The following is a 24,091-nucleotide window of genomic DNA, read 5'->3' on the forward strand; positions in this document are numbered from 1 at the left end:
AGTAATATCTCTTTCCATTTCTGCACATAAAGAATTCTTGCTGCTGTCAGCCTGTAGAAAAAGAAAAATCCCACATTCTTTGTCCAGCAATCCAACCCTCACCGGAACTGGATGGGTGGAAATTCCAGTGTTCCAAATATCATCCAGAATTAAATCAGGCAGATCTTTCCTTAAACTTCCAATTTATTAAGCGAGACATGTTGGCACATCTGTGGAAAACCCAAATCTGAAAGCTTCCTGGGATTCCCACCCAGTTGAAAGTTCATGTTCTTGTCCCCACACCCACAAGTCCATCACACGGTCCAATCTTCCTCTGCCACGCTGGCATTTCCACCCATCCAGTTCTGGTCAGGTGCAGAGACAAAGGACGACCTTGGGCTTCTAGAAAGGAATGTTTTATTTTGACAACAACACATTCTACAATTCTACTCCTTACTATTCCCCCTCCCAATTACCCCACTAATGAAACCGCATAGTAAAGAGAGAGAGAGTGGCAGGCCAAAGATCCTGAAAGGAATTTGACTGCAGGCTTCACAGCAGCAGCCCTAGAGGTGACCACGCTCGCCGCCTCCTGCACCTCGAAAATAATAAGACCACCCCGGAAAAAAGGCCCAGTGCTTATTTCAGGGGTCAAAAGAAAATAAGACCCTGTCTTACTTTCGGGGAAACATGGTCTGATGTCACCCTCGTTGCTCACCATCTGTGGACTTCAACTCCCAGATTCCCCAGCCGGCTTGTCCCTCTTTGGTTCTTTGGCTCTTTGGTTGACGGTTCCCTCTTCCTGCCTTTTCAGATGGATTCACCCCCCTGATGATCGCCTCCTGCAGCGGCGGAGGGCTGGAGACGGGCAACAGTGAGGAAGAGGAGGACACCCCGGCCGTCATTTCGGATTTCATCTACCAGGGAGCTAACCTGCACAGCCAAACGGATCGCACGGGGGAGACGGCTCTTCACCTGGCCGCCCGTTACGCCCGCTCGGACGCGGCCAAGAGGCTGCTGGAAGCCAGCGCCGACGCCAACGTCCAGGACCACATGGGCAAGACTCCCCTCCACGCAGCTGTGTCTGCAGATGCTCAGGGCGTTTTTCAGGTGAGGATGGCGCAGAGTCTCAAACTGGCAGCTGTTGTTCTGACCTCGGCTTCCCCAAAAAGCAGGAGGCAGAGTCCTGGTCTCAACAAAACCCCTTTTATTCAACGAATGTGAATTCCTCTCATTCCCATTCAGCCAAGGCCTGGCAAGCAGTCTTTCAAAGGAGTATTTATGACCACGGACCTTATCTGTCTTGGAAAGCTGCCATGTTAAATATTTTTTCCAAATGAGGTGCTGTGCGAGGAAAGATTGGGCACAGAGTCTCTGAGATTCATGGACAGATCTACAGACTCCTGAAACATCTAACGAACAAATTGTTTCCTGCAAAAGCCCCCTCCCCTTTCGCTCTTCTTTTATTCCCTATGGGAGGGGCCGTTCACCGTCCACCTGTGACTTTACTCCCAAGTAGACCTTAATTTCTGAGCAGCTCTGCGCATGCGCACACTGGGAACAGGCTCCAGCTGCTCTTCTGCCCCACTGATGTCTGACTCCGAAGGCAGCTGATAACTATCAGACGGCCCTGGCCTCATCTCTGCCTCCGACACAGAGCCCTCCTCAGAGCCTCCCCCAGACTCCAGGACTGGCCCAGGTTCCTCCCCAACCTCCTCACTGTCCGAATCTGCTGCCAGCTCCACTGGCGGGCCACGACTGACGTCTCTGCCCTCCCTCCCACAAAAGCTGGGGTGAGGTGGGCCGTTTACCTCTCAGTCCTTTCAGCTATCCGTTAACCGGGGTGTTTCTTCCCTCCCCCATGACAGATCCTGATCCGGAACAGGGCCACTGACCTGGATGCCCGCATGCACGACGGGACCACTCCTCTGATTTTGGCTGCCCGCTTGGCGGTGGAAGGCATGCTGGAAGATCTCATCAGCTGCCATGCTGATGTGAATGCTGTGGATGACCTAGGTAGCTGTGGGTCCCCGAGCTGCCCCTGAGCGGCCTGCCAAAGGGGGGCTGCGGAACGGCCTGCTTACCGTCTCCCTTTTCCCCCTCCAGGGAAGTCGGCCCTGCACTGGGCTGCCGCCGTGAACAACGTGGACGCTGCCCTGGCGCTGCTGAAGAACGGTGCCAACAAGGACATGCAGAACAACAAGGTCAGTGGGAGGTCCTGCGAGAGACCCCCGACTGCCTTGGCTCACTTCCTCCCTCTTGCCCCAGCACCTCCCCACAGAGGTTATTGCTGGGGAGGGGAGGGGAAATGGCCGAGAGCCTCCCAGGTGGTAGAGAGGGAGGGAGGGGCATGAGCTGGAGAGAGGTGGGCCAATCCAAAGCAGGAAGTGGGCACCGGAAGCCTCTCGGGAAGACCCCCTCCTTAAGTCACATGAGTATTGGGGGGGGGTGTAATGTATTTGTTGCCTTCCTTCTTTGCTTGCTCTTCCTGGGGGGGGGCGGAATAGAAGTAGAAGGGACCTTGGAGGTCATTTAATCCAACCTGCTGCTCAAGCAGGAGAGCCTACACCATTTCAGACAGGTGGCTGTCCAGTCTCTTCTTAAAATCTCTCCAGTGATGGAGCTCCCACGATTTCTGGTGGCAAGCTGTTCCACTGGTTAATTGTCCACACTGTTAGGAAGTTTCTTCTTAATTCCAGTTGCTTCTCTCTTTTATTAGTTTCCAACCATTGTTTCTTGTCCTGCCTTCTGGTGCTTTGGAGAATAATTTGACACCCTCATATTCCATTCCCATTCCATTCCATCCTCTCTTCTCTTCCATTTCTCTTCCTATTCCTATTCTATTCCATTCCATTCCATTAAATCTTCTCTTCCCTTCCCTTCTCTCTTCCCTTCTCTTCTCTTCCCTTCCCTTCCATTCTCTCTTCCCTTCCCTTCTCTTCTATTCTCTCTTCCCTTCCCTTCTCTTCTCTTCCATTCTTTCTTCTCTTCCCTCCCCTTCCATTCTCTCTTCTTCTCTTCTCTTCCCTTCCCTTCCATTCTCTCTTCTCTTTCTTCTCTTCCCTTCCCTTCCCTTCCATTCTCTCTTCTCTTCCCTTCCCAGTCTCTCTTCTCTTCTCTTCCCTTCCCTTCCCATCCAATCCAATCCAATCCAATCCAATCCTGTTCTCTTCTGTTCCCTATTCTCAAATGTACCCAAGCAATAGAAAGTCACTTTGGTAGAGTGATTAACGCACCAGAATAGAGACAGGACGGTGGGGAGTTCTAGTCAGGGTTCTGGAGAGGGGTCTGAAGTCCCGCTTTCCTGTGTTTTAGGACGAGACCCCCTTGTTCCTGGCGGCCAAAGAAGGCAGCTACGAAACGGCCAAAGTCCTGCTGGACAGCTACGCCAACCGGGACATCACGGATCACATGGACCGCCTGCCCCGGGACGTCGCCCAGGAGCGCCTGCACCACGACATCGTCCGCCTCCTGGACGAGTACAATCTGGTGCGGAGCCCGGCCTTGCACAACGGGGGGCCTCTGGGGGGCCCTACCCTCTCCCCGCCACTCTGCTCACCCAGCGGCTACCTGGGCAACCTGAAGCCTGGCCTGCAGGGCAAGAAGGCCCGGAAGCCCAGCGCCAAAGGGCTGAGCTGCAACGGGAAGGAGCCGAAGGGGCTGAAGGCCCCCCGGAAGAAGTCGCAGGAGGTCAAGGGCTGCTTGCTGGACGGCTCCGGCGTCCTCTCACCGGTCGACTCCCTGGAGTCCCCGCACGGCTACCTGTCGGACGTGGCCTCCCCTCCCCTGATGACCTCCCCCTTCCAGGCCTCCCCTTCCATGCCCCTCAACCACCTGCAGGGCATGCCGGACTCCCACCTCAGCGCCAGCCAACTCAACCTGGTCAGCAAGGCGGATCTGGGCCTGGGGGCCGGCCAGATGCAGCCCTACGAGCCGGGGCCCCCTCGCCTCTCCCACCTGCCCGTCTCCAGCGCCAGCGCCCTCCTGGGAAGAGCCTCCCTCAACTTCGCCGTCAGCGGGAGCCAGTGCGATTGGCTGAACTGCCTGCAGAACAGCCTGGTGCCCGGGCAATACAACCCTCTGAGGAGCGCCCTTCCGCAGGGCACCCACCCGGCCAGCCAGGGCATGCCCCACGGGTTGCTGGCGCCCCTGCACAGCAGCCTCTCCGGCGCCCCTCTGGCTCCCATGATGACCTACCAGGCGGTCCCCGGGGGCCTTCTGCCCACCCACTCCCAGCCACACTTGCTGCAACCTCAGCAGCAGCAGCAGCAACAGCAGCAGCCCCCACCGCAAGGCCACGGCGGGGCCACGAACACTGCCCCCCAAGTGGGGGCCAGCTTCCTCGGGAACGAGCTGAGCCAGGCGGAGTTGCAGCAGCAGCCAATGAGTAGCAGCGCCCTGGCTGTCCACGCCATCCTTCCACAGGACACCCAGGTGCTGGCGACTTCCCTGCCCCCCGGCCTGTCCCAGGCCCTGACCACCCCCCAGTTCCTGACCCCGCCTTCCCAGCACAGCTACCCCTCCCCCATGGACCACACCCCCAGCCACCCGCTCCAGGTGCCCGACCACCCCTTCCTCACGCCCTCGCCGGAGTCGCCGGATCAGTGGTCAAGCTCCTCCCCCCATTCCAACGTCTCGGATTGGTCGGAAGGGATCTCGAGCCCGCCCACCAGCGTGCAGCCCCAGGTGGGACGCATCCTGGAAGCTTTCAAGTGAAGGGGAGGGGGCGCCTAAGCGGCCCTGTGAGATGGACGGAGCCCCTTGGCTGAACTGGAGGAGTTCCCTTTTTTTCCTTCCTTTTTTTTAAAAAAAAATATTTTTGCATACATCGTAAGTTGGAAACGTCACTGCATCTTTCCTCCTTTATTTTTTAGTATTTATTTATGTACTATTTTTTCTTTTATGTGAAAACACTGCCATTTTTTTTATTTATATGTTCTGTTAAGAATTTCATGGGCTGCATTTACTATTCCAAGAAATAGAAAAAAAAAATCAATCTAGGAATGGGGACTTTTTAAAATTGACATTTTTTTAAAAAACAACAACAACAACAACAACAACAAACATTTGTATCATGCTTTATTTTTATTTTTTTGGGCCTAGAGAAAGATTCTTCTGTAAAGCAATAAGCAAAAACCCATAAGAGTAAAACGACCCGTATTTATTGATCAGGATATATGTTTTCCTGTTCATTTTTAAAAAAACAGAATAAAAAAAGGGAGAGGGGCAATTTTGTTTCTTTAAAAAAAATGTACCTATATGAGGAAAAATAATTTAAATATAAGATGATGGTTTATTTTTAAAGAGCGCTTTAAAATATTCCCTGGGGGTTGGTGATATATAGATGCATAGACATATTGGCTTTCTACAACTGGGGGCTTCTAAATGTCTTAGATTCCCCTCCCAAAATTCCTAGCCCACCATGGCAGGTGGGGATTCGGGGAACGAGTATCCGATACACCCTTGCGCAGCCCAAGGATGTGGGAAAGATTGAAATAGGGCCGTGTTTCTCAGCCCTGGCAAATTTTATTAAGGTGTGTCAAAACCAATTCAAGCTGAATTCCACCCATCTTAAAGCACGCTGCCTGGGGTGGAAGTCCAAGGCGGAGAAACACGGATAATACGCAGCGTGAATCTTTGTATTAAAGTTTCAGTATTACATACTTTTTATCCATCTTTTTTTTTTGCATGAAAGCTGAATGTTTTATTTATTTTAAATCTGCCTATGATCAAAAACCAGGATCGGAGGTTTTAAGCTGCAAGGGGTTTCCAGAGGCTTCTCCCCTCTCGCCCACCCCACAGAGAGGGGCCCTGTTTCTTGCAAACGTTGAAAGGAAAGGGGGTGAAAAATCTGCCCCTGGGTCGAGGGTGGAGTAAGAAAATCATGCCCTGTCTTTTTTTAACACACGGCACTTGTGATCCTGAGTCAGACAAAGGAAAGAAGGAAAGATGTTGAGATAAGTATGAAGAAAGTTTGAAGGTCTGTTGGCCAAGGCAGTCTTGTCATCTCCGTGGGACTCCCGCATGGGAGCAAGACACGTTGGCCATGCGTCGCCTAGAACCCTTCAAGAGAAGGAGGTGACTTTCCATAAGAAGGGAAGATTGGGAATCTCTTTCCTGGACTTTCCATTACTTTGCCTTCTCTCGGGCAATGGCTGGGGGTTGACCCAGAGTTTAGGAAGTCCCCAGGTTGGGAAAAGTTAAGGGAGTTTGGGAATGAGACTTCCCATGGGTTGAACGTCTCCAGAGGTTCTCATTCATCCTGGCCATGGCTGTCCCAAAGGTGCTTCCCACCCCCCAAAAAAAGCAACTGGACTTTGTTTTTCCTTGAAGACGTTTCGCTGCTCATCCAAGAAGCTTCTTCAATTCTGCTTCCTTAGTAGGAATGCATGCATTGGCCCTGAGGAAGCTTCTCCGGTGAGAAGCGAAACGTTTTCAAGGAAAAACCAAGTCTGGTGGCCTTTTTTTTAAAAGCATCTTTGGGTCCCGTCCCCCCCTTCTAGAGACAGGCACTCTAGAGAGAAAATGAAGCTAGATCAGTGTCTTGAAGCTGTAGTCCGTGTGGATTAAAGATGATCTCAAATCTGTGTTGTATCCCTCAATAGAGTTGGAGGGGGCTGGAAAAGACTTCAAATTTGGGGTTTCCAGAGGGGTAGGCGGCGGGCAGGGGGTTGTCCTTAGCAGGCTGGCAGCTGGAAGGAGCCCCTGTTGAAACCCCTAGGAGGTGGCTTAGCAAAACCTCATCACAGCTTGACCACCGTTGATCAGCTTCCTACCCAATTCCAGAAAGCTGACATCCCTGCATTCGATTTGCGGGAATCCTGCTAATTCCCAGGACAGAATCGCCATCAGAAAGCAAGTTTTTGACCTTCAGCCTCCTGCTGTTTAGGATTGGCACCTCTTGTTTTTGCGATGGTTGTATTATTTTCTTTTTAGAGAACGGGGAGCTAGGCGGGCTGGACAAGTGGAGCAGCAGCTGAATTTGTATACAAATATATATATATATACAGTATGCGCCTATGGCAAAGCTAATGTTTTGTAAATATGGAGTCTTTTTTGGTTGTTGTTTTTTTTACCTAAAACGATATGGCTGGATTTTGTTTAAAAAATCTACGAAAGAAAGCATTGCACTGGTGGGTTTTTTTTTTGAAAAATATTGCTCAAGGTGGGGGAATGAAACAGGCTCAGCCGGCAAGGTTGCAAACCTGGGCTTGGGTCCTTTGGAGTAAATGCTGCACGAAAGCCTCGGATTTTGTCGTTAGTCGATTAACCGTTCAAAACTCACAGTAAGTGTGAGACTCACAGCCTCACGCTTGCTGAAAATCGCAGCAGTTCGGTGAACAAAATTCAGGCACTTTGCAACCAGCACATGTGGATGGATGGTTGCAATGTCACTATTTGCGGCCTTCCCACACGTCAGTGGGGGAAAGATGGATTTGCTTAATGACGGTGGCAAGAAAAGCAGTAAAATTGGATATAACTCAATGAGCACCTCGCTTTAGGGATGGAAGCTATCCCAGTCCCAATTGTAGTCGTAAGTTGAGAATTGCCTTCAAAGGAACATCCTCTGAGATGCCCAGGTAGGACTGGCCTATAACTGCATTGGCATCTTTGGGCAAGATGGTACACATGTTTATGAACTGTAATCCTGGGGAAAATGCTCTTCACGCTTCGGATGTTGAACACACTGGAGCCTTCTTTTGGGGAATCTGATCACCCCCCACGGTTCCCCTTTTTTTGCTCCGAAGACCCCTGGAGACCTCCTCACCCTTAGGATACAGGAAAGTGCTGGCACGTCTCTACGATGAGTGGTTTTTAACACCCGCCTCTTGGTGTCAAATCTTTTTACGTTTTATAAATTAGACTGTAGTTTATGTCAGAGATGTGGGAGATTAAAAACAAACAAACTTGTAATTAAAAAAAACCCATGCAAAAGTGTAGTTTGCAAAAAACGATGCCTTTAATTTTATTTTGTTACATGATTTGCAATAAACAATGTCAGTAGGCATTCAGAAGTGTCGGTCGTGGTCTTGCTTTTCTTTCAGGTTAGATAGCTTAATTCACTGGAGGAAATGCACGGAGTCTTTTCCAACACTGGAGGGGCTCAGGAAATCCTTAAAAGCACTCATCGTCTTTTAATGACCCCGTAATCCCTTGCGGGGTGGAGTCTGGGTAACTGAATGGAGCTGGGCGTTTACTGGCCGGATGCCCTTCCTGTCGCCAATGCGGTGTTATATTCAGCAGATAATTCCCATCCTGCCCAGAGAGAGAAATATCTGCCTCTACCTAGGATTGAACTCACAGCCTCCCGATTGTAATGCAAGAGCTCCACCTGTAGGCCACTGCACCACTGAAATCCTTAAAAGCATTTTACGTAAGACAAACATTATTCCTCTCTGTTGATTGTGAGAGCTCGTTAAGGTAATATCTTTAATCAGGTTGACCCAAGTTCTACCGAGGTACTACGCCCTTTCTAGTTTCCAGAAAACTTAACCATGGAGGAAGAAAGTTGGGGGAAGAAAGAAGTAGTTAGGAAAATGAAACTGATCTTAAAAATCATCCCACCAGCTTACCTGCAAAATGGAGTGGTGACTTCAGCACTTCAGGCATGCAAACTGGAACTTAATCTGGTCCAAATGCATCAGACTCTTTTAATATCTTCCGGGGGGGGGGGGAATCGCAAGTAAATGTAATCTTTTTTTTGGAAAAGTCCCCAGCTACTAAAAACCAGTGGTTTTCCTCCAAAGGACAATTGGATCTTTTGACCCTGGGAAACGAAAGGGAAATCAATTCGCATGTTTATTAAAAATCAATTCCTGGTACTTTTACAGATACAGCCATGTCATTTTTTTAATTACAGCAATACAAAATTGTGTACCATAAGCACCCTCATTAATTTTCCAGTCCAGCCTAATATTCTGAAAGTTACAAAGCCATAGGTAATTACCTATAACATAGGTAATATTAAGATTTGATTTGACCCTAAAGGCCAAATTCAATAAGGTGACCAGTGGTGGGTTTCACATTTTGTTACCACCAGTTCATGGGCACACGCTTGCCTCCCACACATGCACCCAGCCTCAAAAACATGCCTAAATAGGATGGCATTTCCCACCCACGATTTTCACTATTGAATATCACCTCTGAAGGTGACCAAGGAGGCAGAGAAATCGGACCCATGAAGTGTTGCAACCTTGAGTACTCCCGAGTCTAAAGTAAGAAACTATAAAGCAAAAATTAAACGAAACAGATGTTTTCCTAAAGCAGGGGTTTCTATCCAGCCTCATCAATAATACAATAGCAGAGTTGGAAGGGGCCTTGGAGGTCTTCTAGTCGAGCCCCCTGTCTAGGCAGGAAGCCCTATACCATTTCAGACAGATGGCTATCCAACATCTTAAAGACTTCCAGGGTTGGAGCATTCACAACTTCTGGAGGGAAGCTGTTCCACTGATTAATTGTTCTGTCAGGAAGTTTCTCCTCAGTTCTAAGTTGCTTCTCTCCTTGATTAGTTTCCACCCATTGCTTCTTGTTCTACCCTCAGGTGCCTTGGAGAATAGTTTGACTCCCTCTTCTTTGTGGCAACTCCTGAGATATTGGAACAATGCTATCATGTCTCCCCTAGTCCTTCTTTCTCTTAAGCTAAACATACCCAGTTCCTGCAACCGTTCTTCATATGTTTCAGCCTCCAGTCCCCTAATCATCTTTGTTGCTCTTCTCTGCACTCTTTCTAGAGTCTCCACATTTTTTCTACATCATGGCGACCAGAACTGAATGCAGTATTCCAAGTGTGGCCTTACCAAGGCCTTATAAAGTGGTATTAACACTTCACGTGATCTTGATTCTCTCCCTCTGTTGATGCAGCCTAGGACTGCGTTGGCTTTTTTGGCAGCTGCTGCACATGGCTGGCTCCTATTTAAATGGTTGTCCACTAGGACTCCAAGATCCCTCTCAGTTACTACTATTGAGCACGGTACCACCTATACTGTACCTGTGCATTTCGTTTTTGTTGCCTAAATGTAGAACCTTACTCTTTTTTCACCATAAAATGTCATTTTATTAGATAGTGCCCAATGTTCAAGTTTGTCAAGATCCTTCTGTATCTTAAGCCTATCTTCTGGAGTGTTGGCTATTCCTGCCAGCTTGGTGTCATTTGCAAATTTGATGAGTTCCCCATTTATTCCCTCATCCAAATCATTGATGAAGATGTTGAAGAGTACTGGGCTCAAAAGAAGTGAAGACTTTGGCAGATTTTCAATTGCCCGTTTAAAACAACAGGGACGGTTGTCTGTCCATCCCCCCATATGCCATCATTCTGCTGATTCTAATTCTAATTAGAATCTGAACCTCTGAACTCTCACAGTGCTGTGTAGTGTCTGTGTATACACATGCAATATGGCTGTAGTATGATATTTCATCATCATTTTAGCCGTGGTCTATCCACTGCAGGATGAAGGCCTCTTCCGCATGTTTCCAACCAATTTGGTCCCGAGCTTTTGCCAATTGGGCCTGCCATACATGCTGATTTCGTCAATCCATCTTGTTTTAGGTCTCTTTTTATCAAGTGGGATCTATTCTATCACCACCTCGGTCCACCTGCCATCACTTCCTCTTGCTATGTGACCAGCCCGTTTCCATTTTCATTCTTTTACTCTCTTGATGATCTGCTTTAATTTTGTTTGTTCTGTATAGGATGTCCTTTCTATCTTGTCTTGTGATGATGCCCAGCGTGGATTTTTCCATGGCTCTTTGCGCCACTCATAGCTTTTGTATCAATTGCAAGGTTAGTGTCCATGTTTCACTATGTTAGAACAGGTATTATCATTTATCCTTATTATCTTCTATACTCCCTCCCCCCCTTACTGGTATTATAATTATCACTAATCTGTTGCTTTGCATGTTCACTTAGAACTTCTGCACCTGAGACAAATTTCTTGTGTGTCTAATCAGACTTGGCCAAATAAACAATTCAATTCAATTCATCTAATTCAATCAAACTTCAATTCAATTCTAATTCCAATTCCAAATCAATTCAATTCAATTCCTCACTGCATCCAGTTTCGGTCACCAGACTATAAAAAAGATGTTGAGACTCTAGAAATAGTGCAGAGAAGAGCAACCAGGATGATGAGGGGACTGGAGGCTCAAATATACGATGAACAGTTGCAAGAACTGGGCCTGGCTAGTCTAGGGAAGAGAAGGACCAGGGGAGACAGGAGAGCAGTTTTCCAATATTTGAGGGGCTGCCCAAGAGAAGAGAAAGAGGTCAAGCTATTCTCCAAAGCACCCAAAGGCCAGACGAGGAATAATGGATGGAAACTGACCAAAGAGAGATTTAACCTGGAAATAAGGAGGAATTTTCTGACAGTGAGAACAATCCATCCATGGAACAGAAGTTGCCTTCAGATGTTGTGGGAGCTTCATCACTGGAGGCTTTCAAGAAGAAACTGGACTGCCATCTGTCAGAAATGGCATAGGGTCTCATGTTTGGGCAGGGGGTTGGACTAGATGACCTCCAGGATCCCTTCCAACTATGTTAATCTGTAAAAATCAATTCTTTTCTGACCATTCAAGATGTCAGGTCAAGCCCCTCTTACGTATATCTTCTTTTGAATTAAAGTAAAAGTACAAATGATACATCAAACCGTAACGCTGTTTGCTACGGACATTATCATCACTGGAGGTTTTCAAGAAGAGACTGGAGATCCCTTTCTCCGGAATGGTACGGGCAGTCCTCAACTTACAACTGAGCCCCAAATTTCTGTTGTTAAGTGACACATTTAAGTGAATTTTGCCCCATTTTACAACTTTTCTTGCCCCAGTTAAGTTAGTAACACGATTGTTAAGTCAATCCGGCTTCCCCATTGATTTTGCTCTTCAGAAGTTCACAAAGGGGATCGCGTGACCCTGGGACGCTGCAACCGTCATAAATACGAGTCAGTTGCCAAGTGTCTGAATTTTGATCACATGACCACAGGGAGGCTACAGTGGTCGGAAGTATGAAAAAAAGTCACATTTCTCAGTGCCCTTGTAACTTTACAATACAATACAATACAATAGCAGAGTTGGAAGGGACCTTGGAGGCCTTCTAGTCCAACCCCCTGCCTAGGCAGGAAACCCTATACCGTTTCAGACAGATGGCTATCCAACATCTTCTTAAAGACTTCCAGTGTTGGGGCATTCACAACTTCTGGAGGCAACTTCTGTTCCACTGATTAATTGTTCTAACTGTCAGGAAATTTCTCCTCAGTTCTAAGTTGCTTCTCTCCTTGATTAGTTTCAACCCATTGCTTCTTGTTGAACCCTCAGATGCCTTGGAGAATAGTTTGACTCCCTCTTCTTTGTGGCAACCCCTGAGATATTGGAACACTGCTATCATGTCCCCTCTAGTCCTTCTTCTTTGAACGGTAGTAAATGAATTCCAGGAGGTGTTTTTTTCAGGAGGCAACTGGATTTTCTTGTTTTTTCTTTAAAGATGTTTTGATTCTCATCCAAGATGCTTCTTCTGCTCTGACTGGATGATCTGCAATGAAAGGATTTATATTCCTTGCAGACAGCTGGTCATTTGCATCCTAGAGGCTACTTGGAAGTTTTCTCTGCGTCCTCAGGAGGGTCACCTGAGTGGTGCAAATGGTTCCTGTAGTCTGCAATTTTTCCTCTGAAAATCCATTCCTCCTCCCACCCCATTCCAAGGGAGTTCATCCCAAATTGTGTAGCTGAAGTCTGTAGAGATTCTCCGTCATCCAAAGTCGTGATTGTCTCAAAGCTGCTTTTTTTCAAGAGGCAACTGGACTTTATTGTTTTTCTTTTGAAGACATTTAAGTTCTCATCCAAGAAGCTTCTTCAGTTCTGACTGGATAGTGGGGAATGGAAGGATTTATGTTCTTTGCAGACAGCTGGTCCTTTGCATCCTTTTAGAGGAACGTTGAGGCCGCTTGGAGGTTTATCCCAGGTGTCCTCAGGGTCACCTGAGTGGTGCAAATGTAGTCTGCAATTTTTCCTCTGGAAATCCATTCCTACTTCCACCCATTCAAGGGTGTCCATCCCAAATTGCATAGCTAAAAGTCTATAGAGATTCTCTGTCATCCAGAGGTCCTGGTTGTCCCAAAGGTGCTTTTTTCAAGAGACAACTGGACTTTGCTCTTTTATTTGAAGACATTTCACGTCTCACACAACAAGCTTCTTCAGCTCTGACAGGATAATGGAGAATGGAAGGAGGCCAGTGACGATCTGTCTGCAAGGGATATAAATCCTTCATTCCCCACCATCCAGTCAGAGCTGAAGAAGCTTCTGAGAAGTGAAACGTCTTCAAAAGAAAAAAAAAACAGAAAGTCCAGTTGCCTCCTGAAAAAGCACCTTTGAGACATCCATGACCTGGATGACTGAGAATCTAGACAGCAAACAAACTGTTGTAAGTCAGTTTGTTTAGTGTCTAGTCTCCCCTAGTGTATTTAGGGGAGACCCTAAGTCCTCGACTTACAACTGTATTTAGGGTCTCCCCCTTGCACTAGAAGACCCTCCAAGGTCCTTCCAAATATTTCTGCTCTTCTGTCACCAGGGAAACATCCAGGGTCCTCTTTTGCCTCGTTCTGCCTCCATTTGCTAGCGCAGGAGTCTCCAGAGTTGGCCACTTTAAGACTTGTGGACTTCTATTAGCAGAATTGTATGAATTAGTAGAATGAAATGAAATACTGTAAACAAGGTAATAGCATGTTTTATTGGCGATGCGTATGAGTTATATCAATACTTGTAAATGTGCAAAGTAACTATGTTAAATGTTGATCATATAAAAATTGAACGTGAAGATGTACGTTGCTAACAGAAAATAGGTGGAAAAGAAATAATTTTATTTATTTCCAAAGAGAAGGAGGAAAAAAATGACATTGTTTATATACATTAAAAATTAGAAATTGAAAAATAGGAGGAGAAAAGTATAGGGCTAAAATTGGAAATTAATGGAAATATAATGTAGAATGAATTTGTGTTTGTGGAAATGTTAAAGGGGGAATCTGGACAGCCCTCGGTTCACAAAAGAATTTTTTATGATGTAACAAAAACAAAATAAAAAACTTTTTTATTTTTAAAAGAGACTTGTGGACTTCAACTCCCAGAATTCCCCAGAAGTCCACAAGCCTTAAAGTGGCAAACCCCTGTGCTAGAGCGACAGGCTGCAATCGCCTGGGAACGAAAATGCTCCAGGTTTTTTTTTTTTTTTTCCGCCGAGAGCAGGAAAACGTGGACACATAGGGAAACTTCCGGTTCTCCTTTGAAAGCCGCCCAGACAGGCTAGTTAGAGAGGAACCTCTCTAGCCCCAGAAACTCTTTGGCCACGGATATTCGGTTGGATCTGGAAGCAGCTGTTGAGGCATTTAAATTAAAAAAAAATGGTTTGAGATGTCTCCATAGAGATAGGAATCATAGAGAAAACTATCTACAGTCGGGATCAGAAACTTGCAAGTCCACTCTTATACTCTTCCAAGGGGGGCGACCCTCAGAAAAGAACGCACACAGGACGTGTGGTAAAGCAAACTCACGAGGAATTTTTTCAATGGAAAGTTGCCGTCACGCGTCGACTTACGTCTGGGGGCCGATCTCACGGAGCGGGCGACTCTTCTTGTTCTCTTAGCTCTAGGCGCGCCCCCTGTCGCGTAGGGGGCAGGACTGGGCGGGGCCCCTTGCGGTGACGTCACGCGCAGTGGGCCAACGTGACACGTCAGCGCTGCCGCTGGAGCCGGATGTTGCAAGATGGCGGCGGCGGCAGCTGGGCTCGCTGCTGCTGAGGCGACGGAAGGCGCCGGCGCAGGCGGCCGGGCGTGCTGAGGGAAACCCTCCCCCGCAGGTGAACACGGGTTGAAGGAGGGTCGGGGACCCCGGGCCCGGCTGCGGGGGTGGGGGGGCTTGATGAGGGTAGGAATGGAGCCTCCCGCTTCAGGAGAAGTCTACCTCATTGGGCGTCGAGGATGGTTCCTGGCTCCTCCCTGAGCGGGAAAGGTCTTCCCTCTTTTCGGCCAAGGGGGAGAGGCGACCACGGGCTCGATCTGCCACGTCCCCGTCCCCCCCCCCCCCCGGCGTTAAGATCTCCCCTTCCCCTCCCTTTGCGGGTCCCTGAAGGCCCTGGCTTCCCTGGCACTGGTGGTCCTCGATTTACGACCACCCACGGGGGTCCTCGACTTACGACCCCCCAAGGCGGCCCCTCCCCCAAATCTAAGTGAAGCCAGACCTGTGAGTTTTTGCCTCGCTTTACGACTTTTCTCGCCCCGGTTCTTTAAGTGAAATGCTGCGGTTGTTAAGTCAGTAACCCGGGTCATTAAGCGAATCAGAAGGTTACAAAAGTTTTGATTAGGTGACCCAGGGACAATTATACGACCGTTGTAAACGTGAGTCCGTTGTCGAGCGTCTGAATGTAAACCGCGTGGCCAGGGGGATGCCACGGTCGTAAGTGCGAAAAGTGGTCCTTGGTCCCTTTTTTTTCCATGCCGTTTTGACTTTGAACTGTTACTAAGCTGTTGTAAGTCGAGGACTATTTTGCTTTTTTTAAAAAAGAAAAAATCAAACTGGCTGTTTGCAGGGAAGTCCAAAATGAGGGTTGTCTTGGCCCGTGAAGGAGAAGCGCCATCCGCACGCAGACCCAGCAGCAGCCGCCCCTGGGGTGCAAGAAGTGGAAGGGGGTGTCAAGTTGGCTGCCTCCCCCCCATGAGTGGAGCCCCACCCCCTCGAGGAAGTGGCGTTCCTGGGGCGAAGGGGGGCAGAGCCACAGGTGGCGACTGTAGTCCCTGGGCATAATAATGCTCAGCCTCTGAAACTGATGACCTGCGACAGGTGATGTGTCAGGTACTGGAATACAGGTAGTCCTCGACTTACAACAGTTCATTTAGTGGCCGTTCAAAATTGCGACAGCGCTGAAAAAAAAGGCACTTAGGAGCAGATTCTCACAGTTACGACCTTTGCAGCCTCCCCGTGACCGCATGATCAAAATCCTGGCAGCTGGTGACCTCTGGTGTCCCCAAAGCCCATGGAGAAGCCGATTCACTGAATGACCTGGTTACTAACATAACAACTGCAGGGATTCACTTAACAACGGTGGTGAGAAAGGTGGTCAAATGGGGGAAAACTCACATAACAAATATCTCGCTTAACAATGGAAATGTTAGCCTCCATTGTCATAAGTTGAGGACTACCTGCAAACCCCCGTATCCTTGCAAAAAAAAAACCCATCATAAATCATGGCGATGTAACCCCAGGAGAAAGCGCATAGCCGTCAATGTCATTGCTTGAGCGCCCCAAATGAAGTCACATGATCCCGAGGAAGGCAGATGTCACAACTTCAAATCTGGGCCCTCACTTAATGGAAATTTTGGGCTCAATTGGGATCGTAAGTCGAGAACTACCTGGATCTGGGTTTTAGCCTCGGCAGCCTGGCCTCCATTAAAATGTATGTGGTTATTTTTCCTGATCCCTTGTCTCCATCCACACATCACACAGCTGGGAAAGGAGCAGGAGTGGAACAATATCTCATCCCGAATGCAGGGTTATACACATGGAGGGTTGCCCCAGGCTCTGCCCCTGAAATCTGAACCCATTTCTGTGGATGTAGACAATGTGAAAATAAGGGGAATGAGGCCACAACAGGATCTGAGGTGCTACAAACCCTTTGAAAAGTTTGGGATTATATATCTATATATATAAACCACATTTGGAAGGCTTACGCAACGCTTGTAGTGAAATGCACTTGTGCATTCTGAAAGATCAGGATGTTCGAGTAGAGCACGTTTCCCTTGGCCTTCCCTTGTTCAGGTTGATGTTCTCCACAATCAGACGATTAGCTTAGTAATTAGATTTCCTTGGCGAATGGAGGTGTGTTAGGTTGTGTTCACTTTTGACTTTGAATTGTTGGTCTTGCTAGAGAAATCAACCACATTCAGTAGTTGTTGTTCAGTGTTTTCGGAAACTCACATTCGCTAACGTTCGGGGTCTCTTATCACAGCAGAATCTTCTTCTTTAAAATGATTTCTGTTCTTTTTCGTTATAGTTAATTAAATCAATTAACTAAACCTAATATGGGAAGTTCCTTATAAATGGCGTAACAGCCACTTGTCTACCCTCTTGGTAAGAGGCTTGTTAGACCTGTTCAAGGCACTGAAGGCAGAATAAGATTTAAAAAAAAATTTTTTTTGCAGCATTTATAATCACCAGCAATAAAACAATTAACAATAATTTCTAATTAGAGAGCTTTAATGAAAAAGATTAAGAAGTAAGTAGAGAGTTCCTATTAAAATAAATCATCTTTCAGACAGCAGAAAATAACATTTGAAAAGGCCCCCTTGGTGGAATGAGATAGAAATCGGAGTTCCCACAACTCAAATCTTAGCTGTTGGAATTTGGGGGACATAGCAGTTGCCGTGATGAGTGTGTGTCTGACTGTCTGTCTGTTTGTTTGGCTGGTTCAGTTACCAGGTGTTTGAAAGCAGCTATCACATTCCATTCAGTTTTCTTCCCTAATGAATATACCCAGTTTTAAAATAGTTCTTTGAGGAACTTTCTCTACGGCTGAGTACCTTTGTGCTTCTCCTGGCTTGCTTTGAGTATAGGAGCCAAGATTGCATGGCCAGCACTTCAGATAAGATTTGTTTAGTGCTGAATAAAATAAATGTATGAGTACAGTGCCTCTGATTTGGAGACCAGAGTTTTATTGATGCAATCTAAAAAGTGTACTAACCTTAGCTGGGTCACTATTAATGTCTGATCAGCTGTAAGTCCAGGGACTTTCGTGATGCTTCAGGTTACAATTCCTCCACTGTTGTCTCTAAAGCGAAGACAACTTTGATTCATTTCTCTTTAATCCATTTCTTCTCGTCCCTGCCGCCTTCCAGTTCAAAACTGCGGTTTTTTTTGCAATTATTTGCAAAATGGAACAAATGTTTTCTGTGACATTTTCACATTTAACACCTGTCTTTTGCTCTTAAGTCATACAGGTAGTGAGGAAAAAGGATAGGGGCTTCTTTTGAATGCTTTTCCTGTTTTTTGAGGATCCAGTGAGAGAATTACATGGCTGAGCAGAATTTTGTACTAAGCAAAAAACGTGCTTTAATGGGAGTTCTTGTTACAGTGGTGGGATCCACACACCTCCCTGAACCAAAGTGTAGTGCATTATGTGTGAATCTGGTGTTCAGTTTTCCAGCCCACTGACGTGCATGTTATCTGCCTCTTGCGGAGATGGCTTGTGATGTACGCACTACAGAGCACAAGGTGTAACAGGCTTCTTAGAGCAAGACGTCTCAGCCAATAGTAACAAAATCTGGGAGTACTTCCTTTTGCTTTGCCCAAGAATTTCCAACAACCAACAGCCCCCAAACCTGGTGAAAGGCCACACACAGAGAAAGGAAGATTAAATTAGTTCAATAGCTCAGATGTGTCCCTTAATTCCAATGAATTGCCCACCCAAATATTTGCTTCCCGGGTCTCGTGATGTCTTTGTGGTTAAAAGTTAATTTGTAAGCAAATGACGAACAGTAACAGAGGCAAATCCATATCACCGGTGGAAACGTGTCCCTTGTCTCTGGAGTTATGCCAGGATCCTGGCAAAAGGTTTTTGGGTGCCCGAAAGGCATTCATTGACCTACTTTTCAAGCCCTGTTGGGAAGAAACAACAGACGGCCCTTTCGATCAGGGCAAGAGATGGGTGTCATTCAAAACCCCAGAGAAGGCTTCTGTGAGCATGATTTTATTCTTGCTGGGTCTGATGGAGTTGGGAAGAAAAATCAGGCCTGCAGCCCATTACTAGAAAACGCGGCAGCCGAAGTGAAAGTACTGTTCCCTTGATCTGAAAGCACAGCACAAACAAGCAGATCCTTTATCAAAAGAACATAAACGATAGACCAATAAGGAAGCAGATAAGCTTTTCAGGTGCCAGAATCCCTTCTGGCTTTAGCATTTATAGGATGAGAAAGTCAAAATAGAGGCCTTCCTTGTGCCACTCGGTCCCAGCTTCATCCACAATCGCGGGTATTGTTTCACGGACTGAAAACAGGCGGGTGTTGTGCGGAGGAAGAAGAAGAAGAGACTATGGATTGAGAGATTCCTGCAAGACGGCCAGTCCAGTTAGCCTATGCCAGGGGTGTCCAAACTTGGGAACTTTAAGACTTGTGGACTTCAACTGCCAGAATTCCCCAGCCAGCAGAGCTGGCTGGGGAATTCTGGCAGTTGAAGTCCACAAGTCTTAAAGTTCCCAAGTTTGGACACCCCTGGCCTATGCAAATTGTGCTTTATAAAACTTTACATACTTCAGATTTCCCCCTCCCTCAAAGATGATATATTTCATCTCCATTAATCCATATCCTTTACGGAATAACAGGTGGACGTACGGTAGGTGGTCCTTGACTTCTGATGTCAGTCGGGACCAGAATTTCCATCATGAAGGGACGTGGTCGTAAATTACAACTGCATCCCTGAATGACAAGCAATCTCTGCCATCCTGGTTCAGCCATCATTAGCTGAATTTCACAGTCGTTAGGCGAGGCAGCTTCCTGCCAAAGTTAATGAAGAAACTGGCAGGAAGTCCCAAGCCCCAGACTGGAAGGTAGGTAAGTGGCTGCTGCTGGGTGGGGAAAGGTGCAGGAGCCCCCCCCCCCCCCGCACGAGGTCTGGGAGGATGCACGAGGGTGCCATGAGTGTGGAGAGGCGCGCAGGAGCGTGGGAGGCACGGGGGGCTGAAGGAGGATGCGCGTGTAAGGAACACCCATCCCAGAGGCTTGCAACCTTCCCTGCCTGCTTCCCCACTGACTTTCTGGGGAAGCCAGGATAACTAAAGGTCGGTTGTAACCACGGGTGGTTCAGTGCTGTCACAACTTCACATGATGGCTGAGCGAGCGGTTATAGAGCGAGAACAATGCCAGTTACTAATTCCACTTTTCTGTCTTCTTCACTCCAGCTTGTGCACATGAAGGCAAGGCCGCCTCGCTCCGTCTACTGCTCCTCTTCAGGTGGCAAGTGACTCGGCTCCACTTTGATCATGCAGCCCCCTCCTCAGGCAGCCCCCCCGGGGGTCGGAGGCCCTCCTCCTCTCGCCCCCTCCTGGAACACGCATTGGCGAAATGGCCCCTACGGTAGGCGTGCAAACGCCCCCACCTCAGCAGCAGCCGCGCCGACTGGACCTGTGCAACCGGTGACTGACCCCTTTGCCTTCGGCAAACAAGACCCCCGCAGCTCTCCACTGAGCACCGAGCCCCACGGAGACCCAGGCTGCTCTTCATTGGCATTCCCTCCATCAGCTGCTCCCCTTCACCTCTCCTCTGGGCACCTTCCTCACGCACCTGCTCCATCGTTAACGTCTGTCTCGGCCTCCCACTCGGAAGCTGGGGGCTCATTTTCCATTCCTACGGCCTCCATGTCAGCCTACCCCAAAGGGGTCCCCAACAGCACCGAGATGCATCCAAGCACAGAACACGCCTCACGCCCCCCAGTGGAACTGCCTCAGCCCGTGAGAATCGGCCCCGAAAATCCCCTTTCCGCTTCTGTCCCGGACAGGCCGCCGGGTGGGCCTGAGGGGAGTAGGAATCCAGGCAACCTCGGGGCGGCCCCCCAACCAATGCCGGCCTTCCCCCTCCTGCAACAGACGGTGCCTCAGTGGATGCCTCCCCAAAGCTCTGCGTATTTGCCTTCCCCAGAGCCCCTGTCCCGGAACGCCTTTGGGAGTGCTGCCCATTCCAGCATCTCCGTTTCCCAGCCGGGCCCCCAGCTGGATCGCCACCTGACTCCCCCTCATCAGCCTGGGTTCCCCAGCGCCCCCCAGGTCCCCTACATGCTCGCCGAGGCACCTAATGTGACTCTGCCCCCCAGTAGCGCTTGGCAGAGCCCTGGGGGCCCCGGTGCGTGGGCCGGCCAGCTCCCTCAAGAACACTTTTACTTGCAGCCCCTGGAAGTGACGTATCCCTCGGCCCATCCCACTTCTCAGGAAAGCAGCCCCCCTGGCCAGGCCCAAGGGGGGCCTGAGGGAGGGGACAGGCAGTGCACAGACGAGGCCGACGTGGGGACGATTGCCATGTTCTTCAAGGGAGACGAGGCCGAGAACGAGGAGATCCTGTCATCCGAAGCCAGCAGCCACGCGGCCAGACCAGAAGTGGATGCTTTCCAGCAGACCATGGGCCACACCTATTACCAGCCTTTGCACGGCCCGCAAGGGCTGCCGGCTCATTATGCGCCAGCCCAGCCCAGTGCGGCTCTGGCAGCAGAGGCAGCGCCCAAAGAAGCGGACGCCCAGCGCTTCCTCAGAACGGCGGCCGCTCAGCAGGCCAGCGAGAAGGCCTCGCCCTTCCCGGGAGAGGACCGAGCCGGCCGCCTTGTCCCACAGGCAGGAAGCTGCTCTGCCAGCGGGCACTACGAAAATGTGGAGAACCAGGAGTGCGTTCAGAACCAGGAGGTCTTGCCAAGGGAGCCCCTGTTGCAGAACCCTTCCTCCCCAGGGGCGGCATCGGATTCCAGCCGCTACGCCTCTCTGGCCCCGCTGCTCCCAAAGAGCCACGTCGGGAGCCACCTGGAAGGAGGACCCAACCTGGAGGCCCTCAACGCCTTCCCACGGCCCGTCCGGCCCGACAGCGTCTCTTCCAACTATAGCAACTTGAGCCCCAGGAGCGCAGCGGTCACTGCCCAGACGCAAGAGCCGGGCACATTCATCCAGCAGGAAAGCGGGAAGCCCGAACAAGAGGCCTCCCGCGGCTTTTTTAAGCAGATCGACTCCTCTCCCCTGGGAGCAGACGTGGGGGAGCAGGAGCCCGGCAAGAATTACCACAGCCCCCCCTCCCAGGTGCCGACACCGAGCCCCCCCAAACCCATGGGAGTCTTTCACACCAGTGTCAACAGCTCCTTTGAGCCCGTCCGGGCCCACAGCCTGGGGGTGAAGCCCCCGGAGACCGATCAGGCCAAGGTGGTGGCCGAGCTGAGAGAGGATCGTCCCAACCAAAGGGGCACGCAGAGAAGCTCCGCGATTGCCGTGGCCTCCCCGGGGAACCTGGAGCAACCTCCAGACAACCTGGAGACCCTCTTCCTGCCCCCGGCCCACTCCTTGCCCCTCTCCCTGGTGGGCGGCAGTGGGAGCCCCCGGCAGCTTCCTTCCGCTGGGGCAGGGATGGAGAAGAGAGCGAGCACCAGAGCTCAGGGCCTGGGGAAGAAGTGCGAGAGCCCAGCGACCACCCTCTGGGCGCACAACGAGCTGCCCAGTTTTGGGGGCAACGTGCTCCTTGCCCCCGCCGCCCCTGCGGTGTACGTCCCGGCCAAACCCTCCCCGCAGGTGGTCCAGCCCCCGGAGGAAGCTTTGCCGAGCAAGCCGGGGGCGTCTCAAGCCGGAAGCCTCCCATCCGAAAATTTGGAAAACCCTCCCAAGCTGGGGGACGAAGAGGCGGCCAGCTCTCAGGGCAGCCTGGGTTACGCCAGCCTCCTTTCCTCCCCGCCGACGGAGGCGCTTCAGAACCCGCCGATCCTGCTTGCCCAACCGAGTCAGTTTGGCAACTTGGCTCCGGCCGCCAGTTCCTCTCACGCCCTTCAGATGGGCCAGCCCGAGAAGAACCCCTCGGCCAAGGAGCTGGGCGCCGGTGGGGCTCCTCTGCTGGGGAAGAACTGGGGCTGCAGCTTGTCCGGGGAAAACCCACCTGGGGGCTTAGTTCACTCAAGCGCTACTTTCTTCCACTGCCCGCTTAGCGCAGCTGAAACTGCTCCCCACAAACCCCTGGGTCCGTCTGGGCCTCAAGCCCCCCTCAACTTATCCATGGAAGCCCCCCAGCCCCCTTCCGCAGAAGGGCTGCCTCTGGAAAGCACTGGCCAGCCCGCAGCCGGCGTTCTTCTCTCCCACATCAGCGGTGGGACTCCCGTTGTGGGGCCCAGCGGTAGCCTTCTCGGCTGGTCTCCGAACGCTTCCCATTGCCAGGAGCTTTCCAGACCTTTGGATCTGGCTGGAGCGAAGCCTCAGGAGCACAGCAGGGCAGGGCCCGGCCCTCCGGGGCTCAGCCAGCTCCATTTCGGTGGCCAGGCATTTCCTCCAGGCCCTGGACCGGCTGGTCCCGGCGACCCCCAGGCTCGAGGCCCGCAGCAGTTCTATCGGCAGGTAACGACGGACTCGGGGCCCGCAATGCCCTTCGACCGAGGGGCGCCCTTGGAGCAGGCCCCGGCAGCTCCTCGCCACTCTTCCGTTTGCCCCAACCTCCAGATGCCTCCCGGAAACCCCCGTGCCCAGGCGCCGAGTCCGAAGCCTTGCCCCAGCGGTCCCTTGGAAGGCAGTCCGGCCCCTCCACCACCCAGCCATCCTCAGCCGGGCACCGACTTCAGGCAGGATCCCCGCCTCCCCCCTGACATGGGGCCTCCTCCTCCTCCTCCTGGATCAACGGCCTCAAGTGGCCCCCAACCTTATCGTCCCCCTTCACGCCACGAGCAGCAGTACCCCCCTTCGCAGACCGCCTACGCCCCGCCCCCCAACTCCTCCTACTACTACCGGTACCCGTACGACAGCTACGCCTACCCACCGGTGGATCCTAGGGCTGCTCAACTTTACTACCAGGTAGAGTGAAACGTGCTCTCTTCAGTCATCCTCAGGAGGAAACCTCCCGGGGGGGTGGGGGGGTGCTGTGGGGGGGGGGGCAATCCTGGGTGGGATGGGGATGAGGCTTTAGACATTCTGCATGCGTTCACATTCGGGGGGGATTTCTTCAGTGAAAACTCTTCCCACCAATGCCCAGCGGTTGCAGAGGGCATTTTTTCAGGCTAGGGGTTCCTGCTGAAGGCCGGAACGATTGGCCAGAGAGGAGGAGGAGGAAGAGGAGGAGGTTCTGCCTTCCATGGCCTCCTCCAGGGGTGGCAGGTGGTGACAATCCAAGCCCCCCCCCCCACAACCCCGTCAGAGCTGTCCTATGCTTCAAAGGCAACAAATAGCTATGAAAAAGAAGAAGAGAAAACCCGTAGAAGAGAATGGCTTATAATCAGCATGTGATTGTTTGATTTTTTCACCCTGAATTTTGCTTTTGGATTCTTTTTCTGATGCTTCTAAAACCACCTTCGTCAACGTGGAATTTAGGTGGAAGCACAAATGGTTTGGGTAAGAGAAAGCGCCCAAAAAATTGCTGGGGGGGGGGGA

General features: G+C 50.3%; 2 protein-coding genes across 6 annotated transcripts in view; both read left to right on the plus strand.

Moving 5' to 3' along the window:
* Positions 1 to 7,997, plus strand: part of NOTCH1 (notch receptor 1) — a 111,174-nt gene extending 103,177 nt beyond the window's left edge. For all 3 annotated transcript variants that reach the window (XM_081967464.1, XM_081967465.1, XM_081967463.1), the window contains 4 exons: positions 794 to 1,089; positions 1,848 to 1,995; positions 2,086 to 2,183; positions 3,295 to 7,997. In XM_081967464.1, coding sequence (XP_081823590.1) covers positions 794 to 1,089; positions 1,848 to 1,995; positions 2,086 to 2,183; positions 3,295 to 4,695 — 1,943 coding nt within the window. In that variant the 3' untranslated portion in view covers positions 4,696 to 7,997. The remainder of the gene's footprint in view (positions 1 to 793; positions 1,090 to 1,847; positions 1,996 to 2,085; positions 2,184 to 3,294) is intronic.
* Positions 7,998 to 14,684: 6,687 nt separating this feature from the next.
* The window catches only part of SEC16A (SEC16 homolog A, endoplasmic reticulum export factor), a 64,427-nt gene continuing 55,020 nt past the window's right edge, over positions 14,685 to 24,091 (plus strand). For 2 of the 3 annotated variants that reach the window (XM_081967057.1, XM_081967058.1), the window contains exons 1-2: positions 14,685 to 14,815; positions 19,904 to 23,518. In XM_081967057.1, coding sequence (XP_081823183.1) covers positions 19,985 to 23,518 — 3,534 coding nt within the window. In that variant the 5' untranslated portion in view covers positions 14,685 to 14,815; positions 19,904 to 19,984. The remainder of the gene's footprint in view (positions 14,816 to 19,903; positions 23,519 to 24,091) is intronic. The other variant, XM_081967059.1, reaches the window with a different exon arrangement.

This window comes from Natrix helvetica (assembly GCF_964273705.1).
Source record: "Natrix helvetica genome assembly, chromosome: 15".
Lineage (NCBI taxonomy): Eukaryota > Metazoa > Chordata > Lepidosauria > Squamata > Natricidae > Natrix > Natrix helvetica.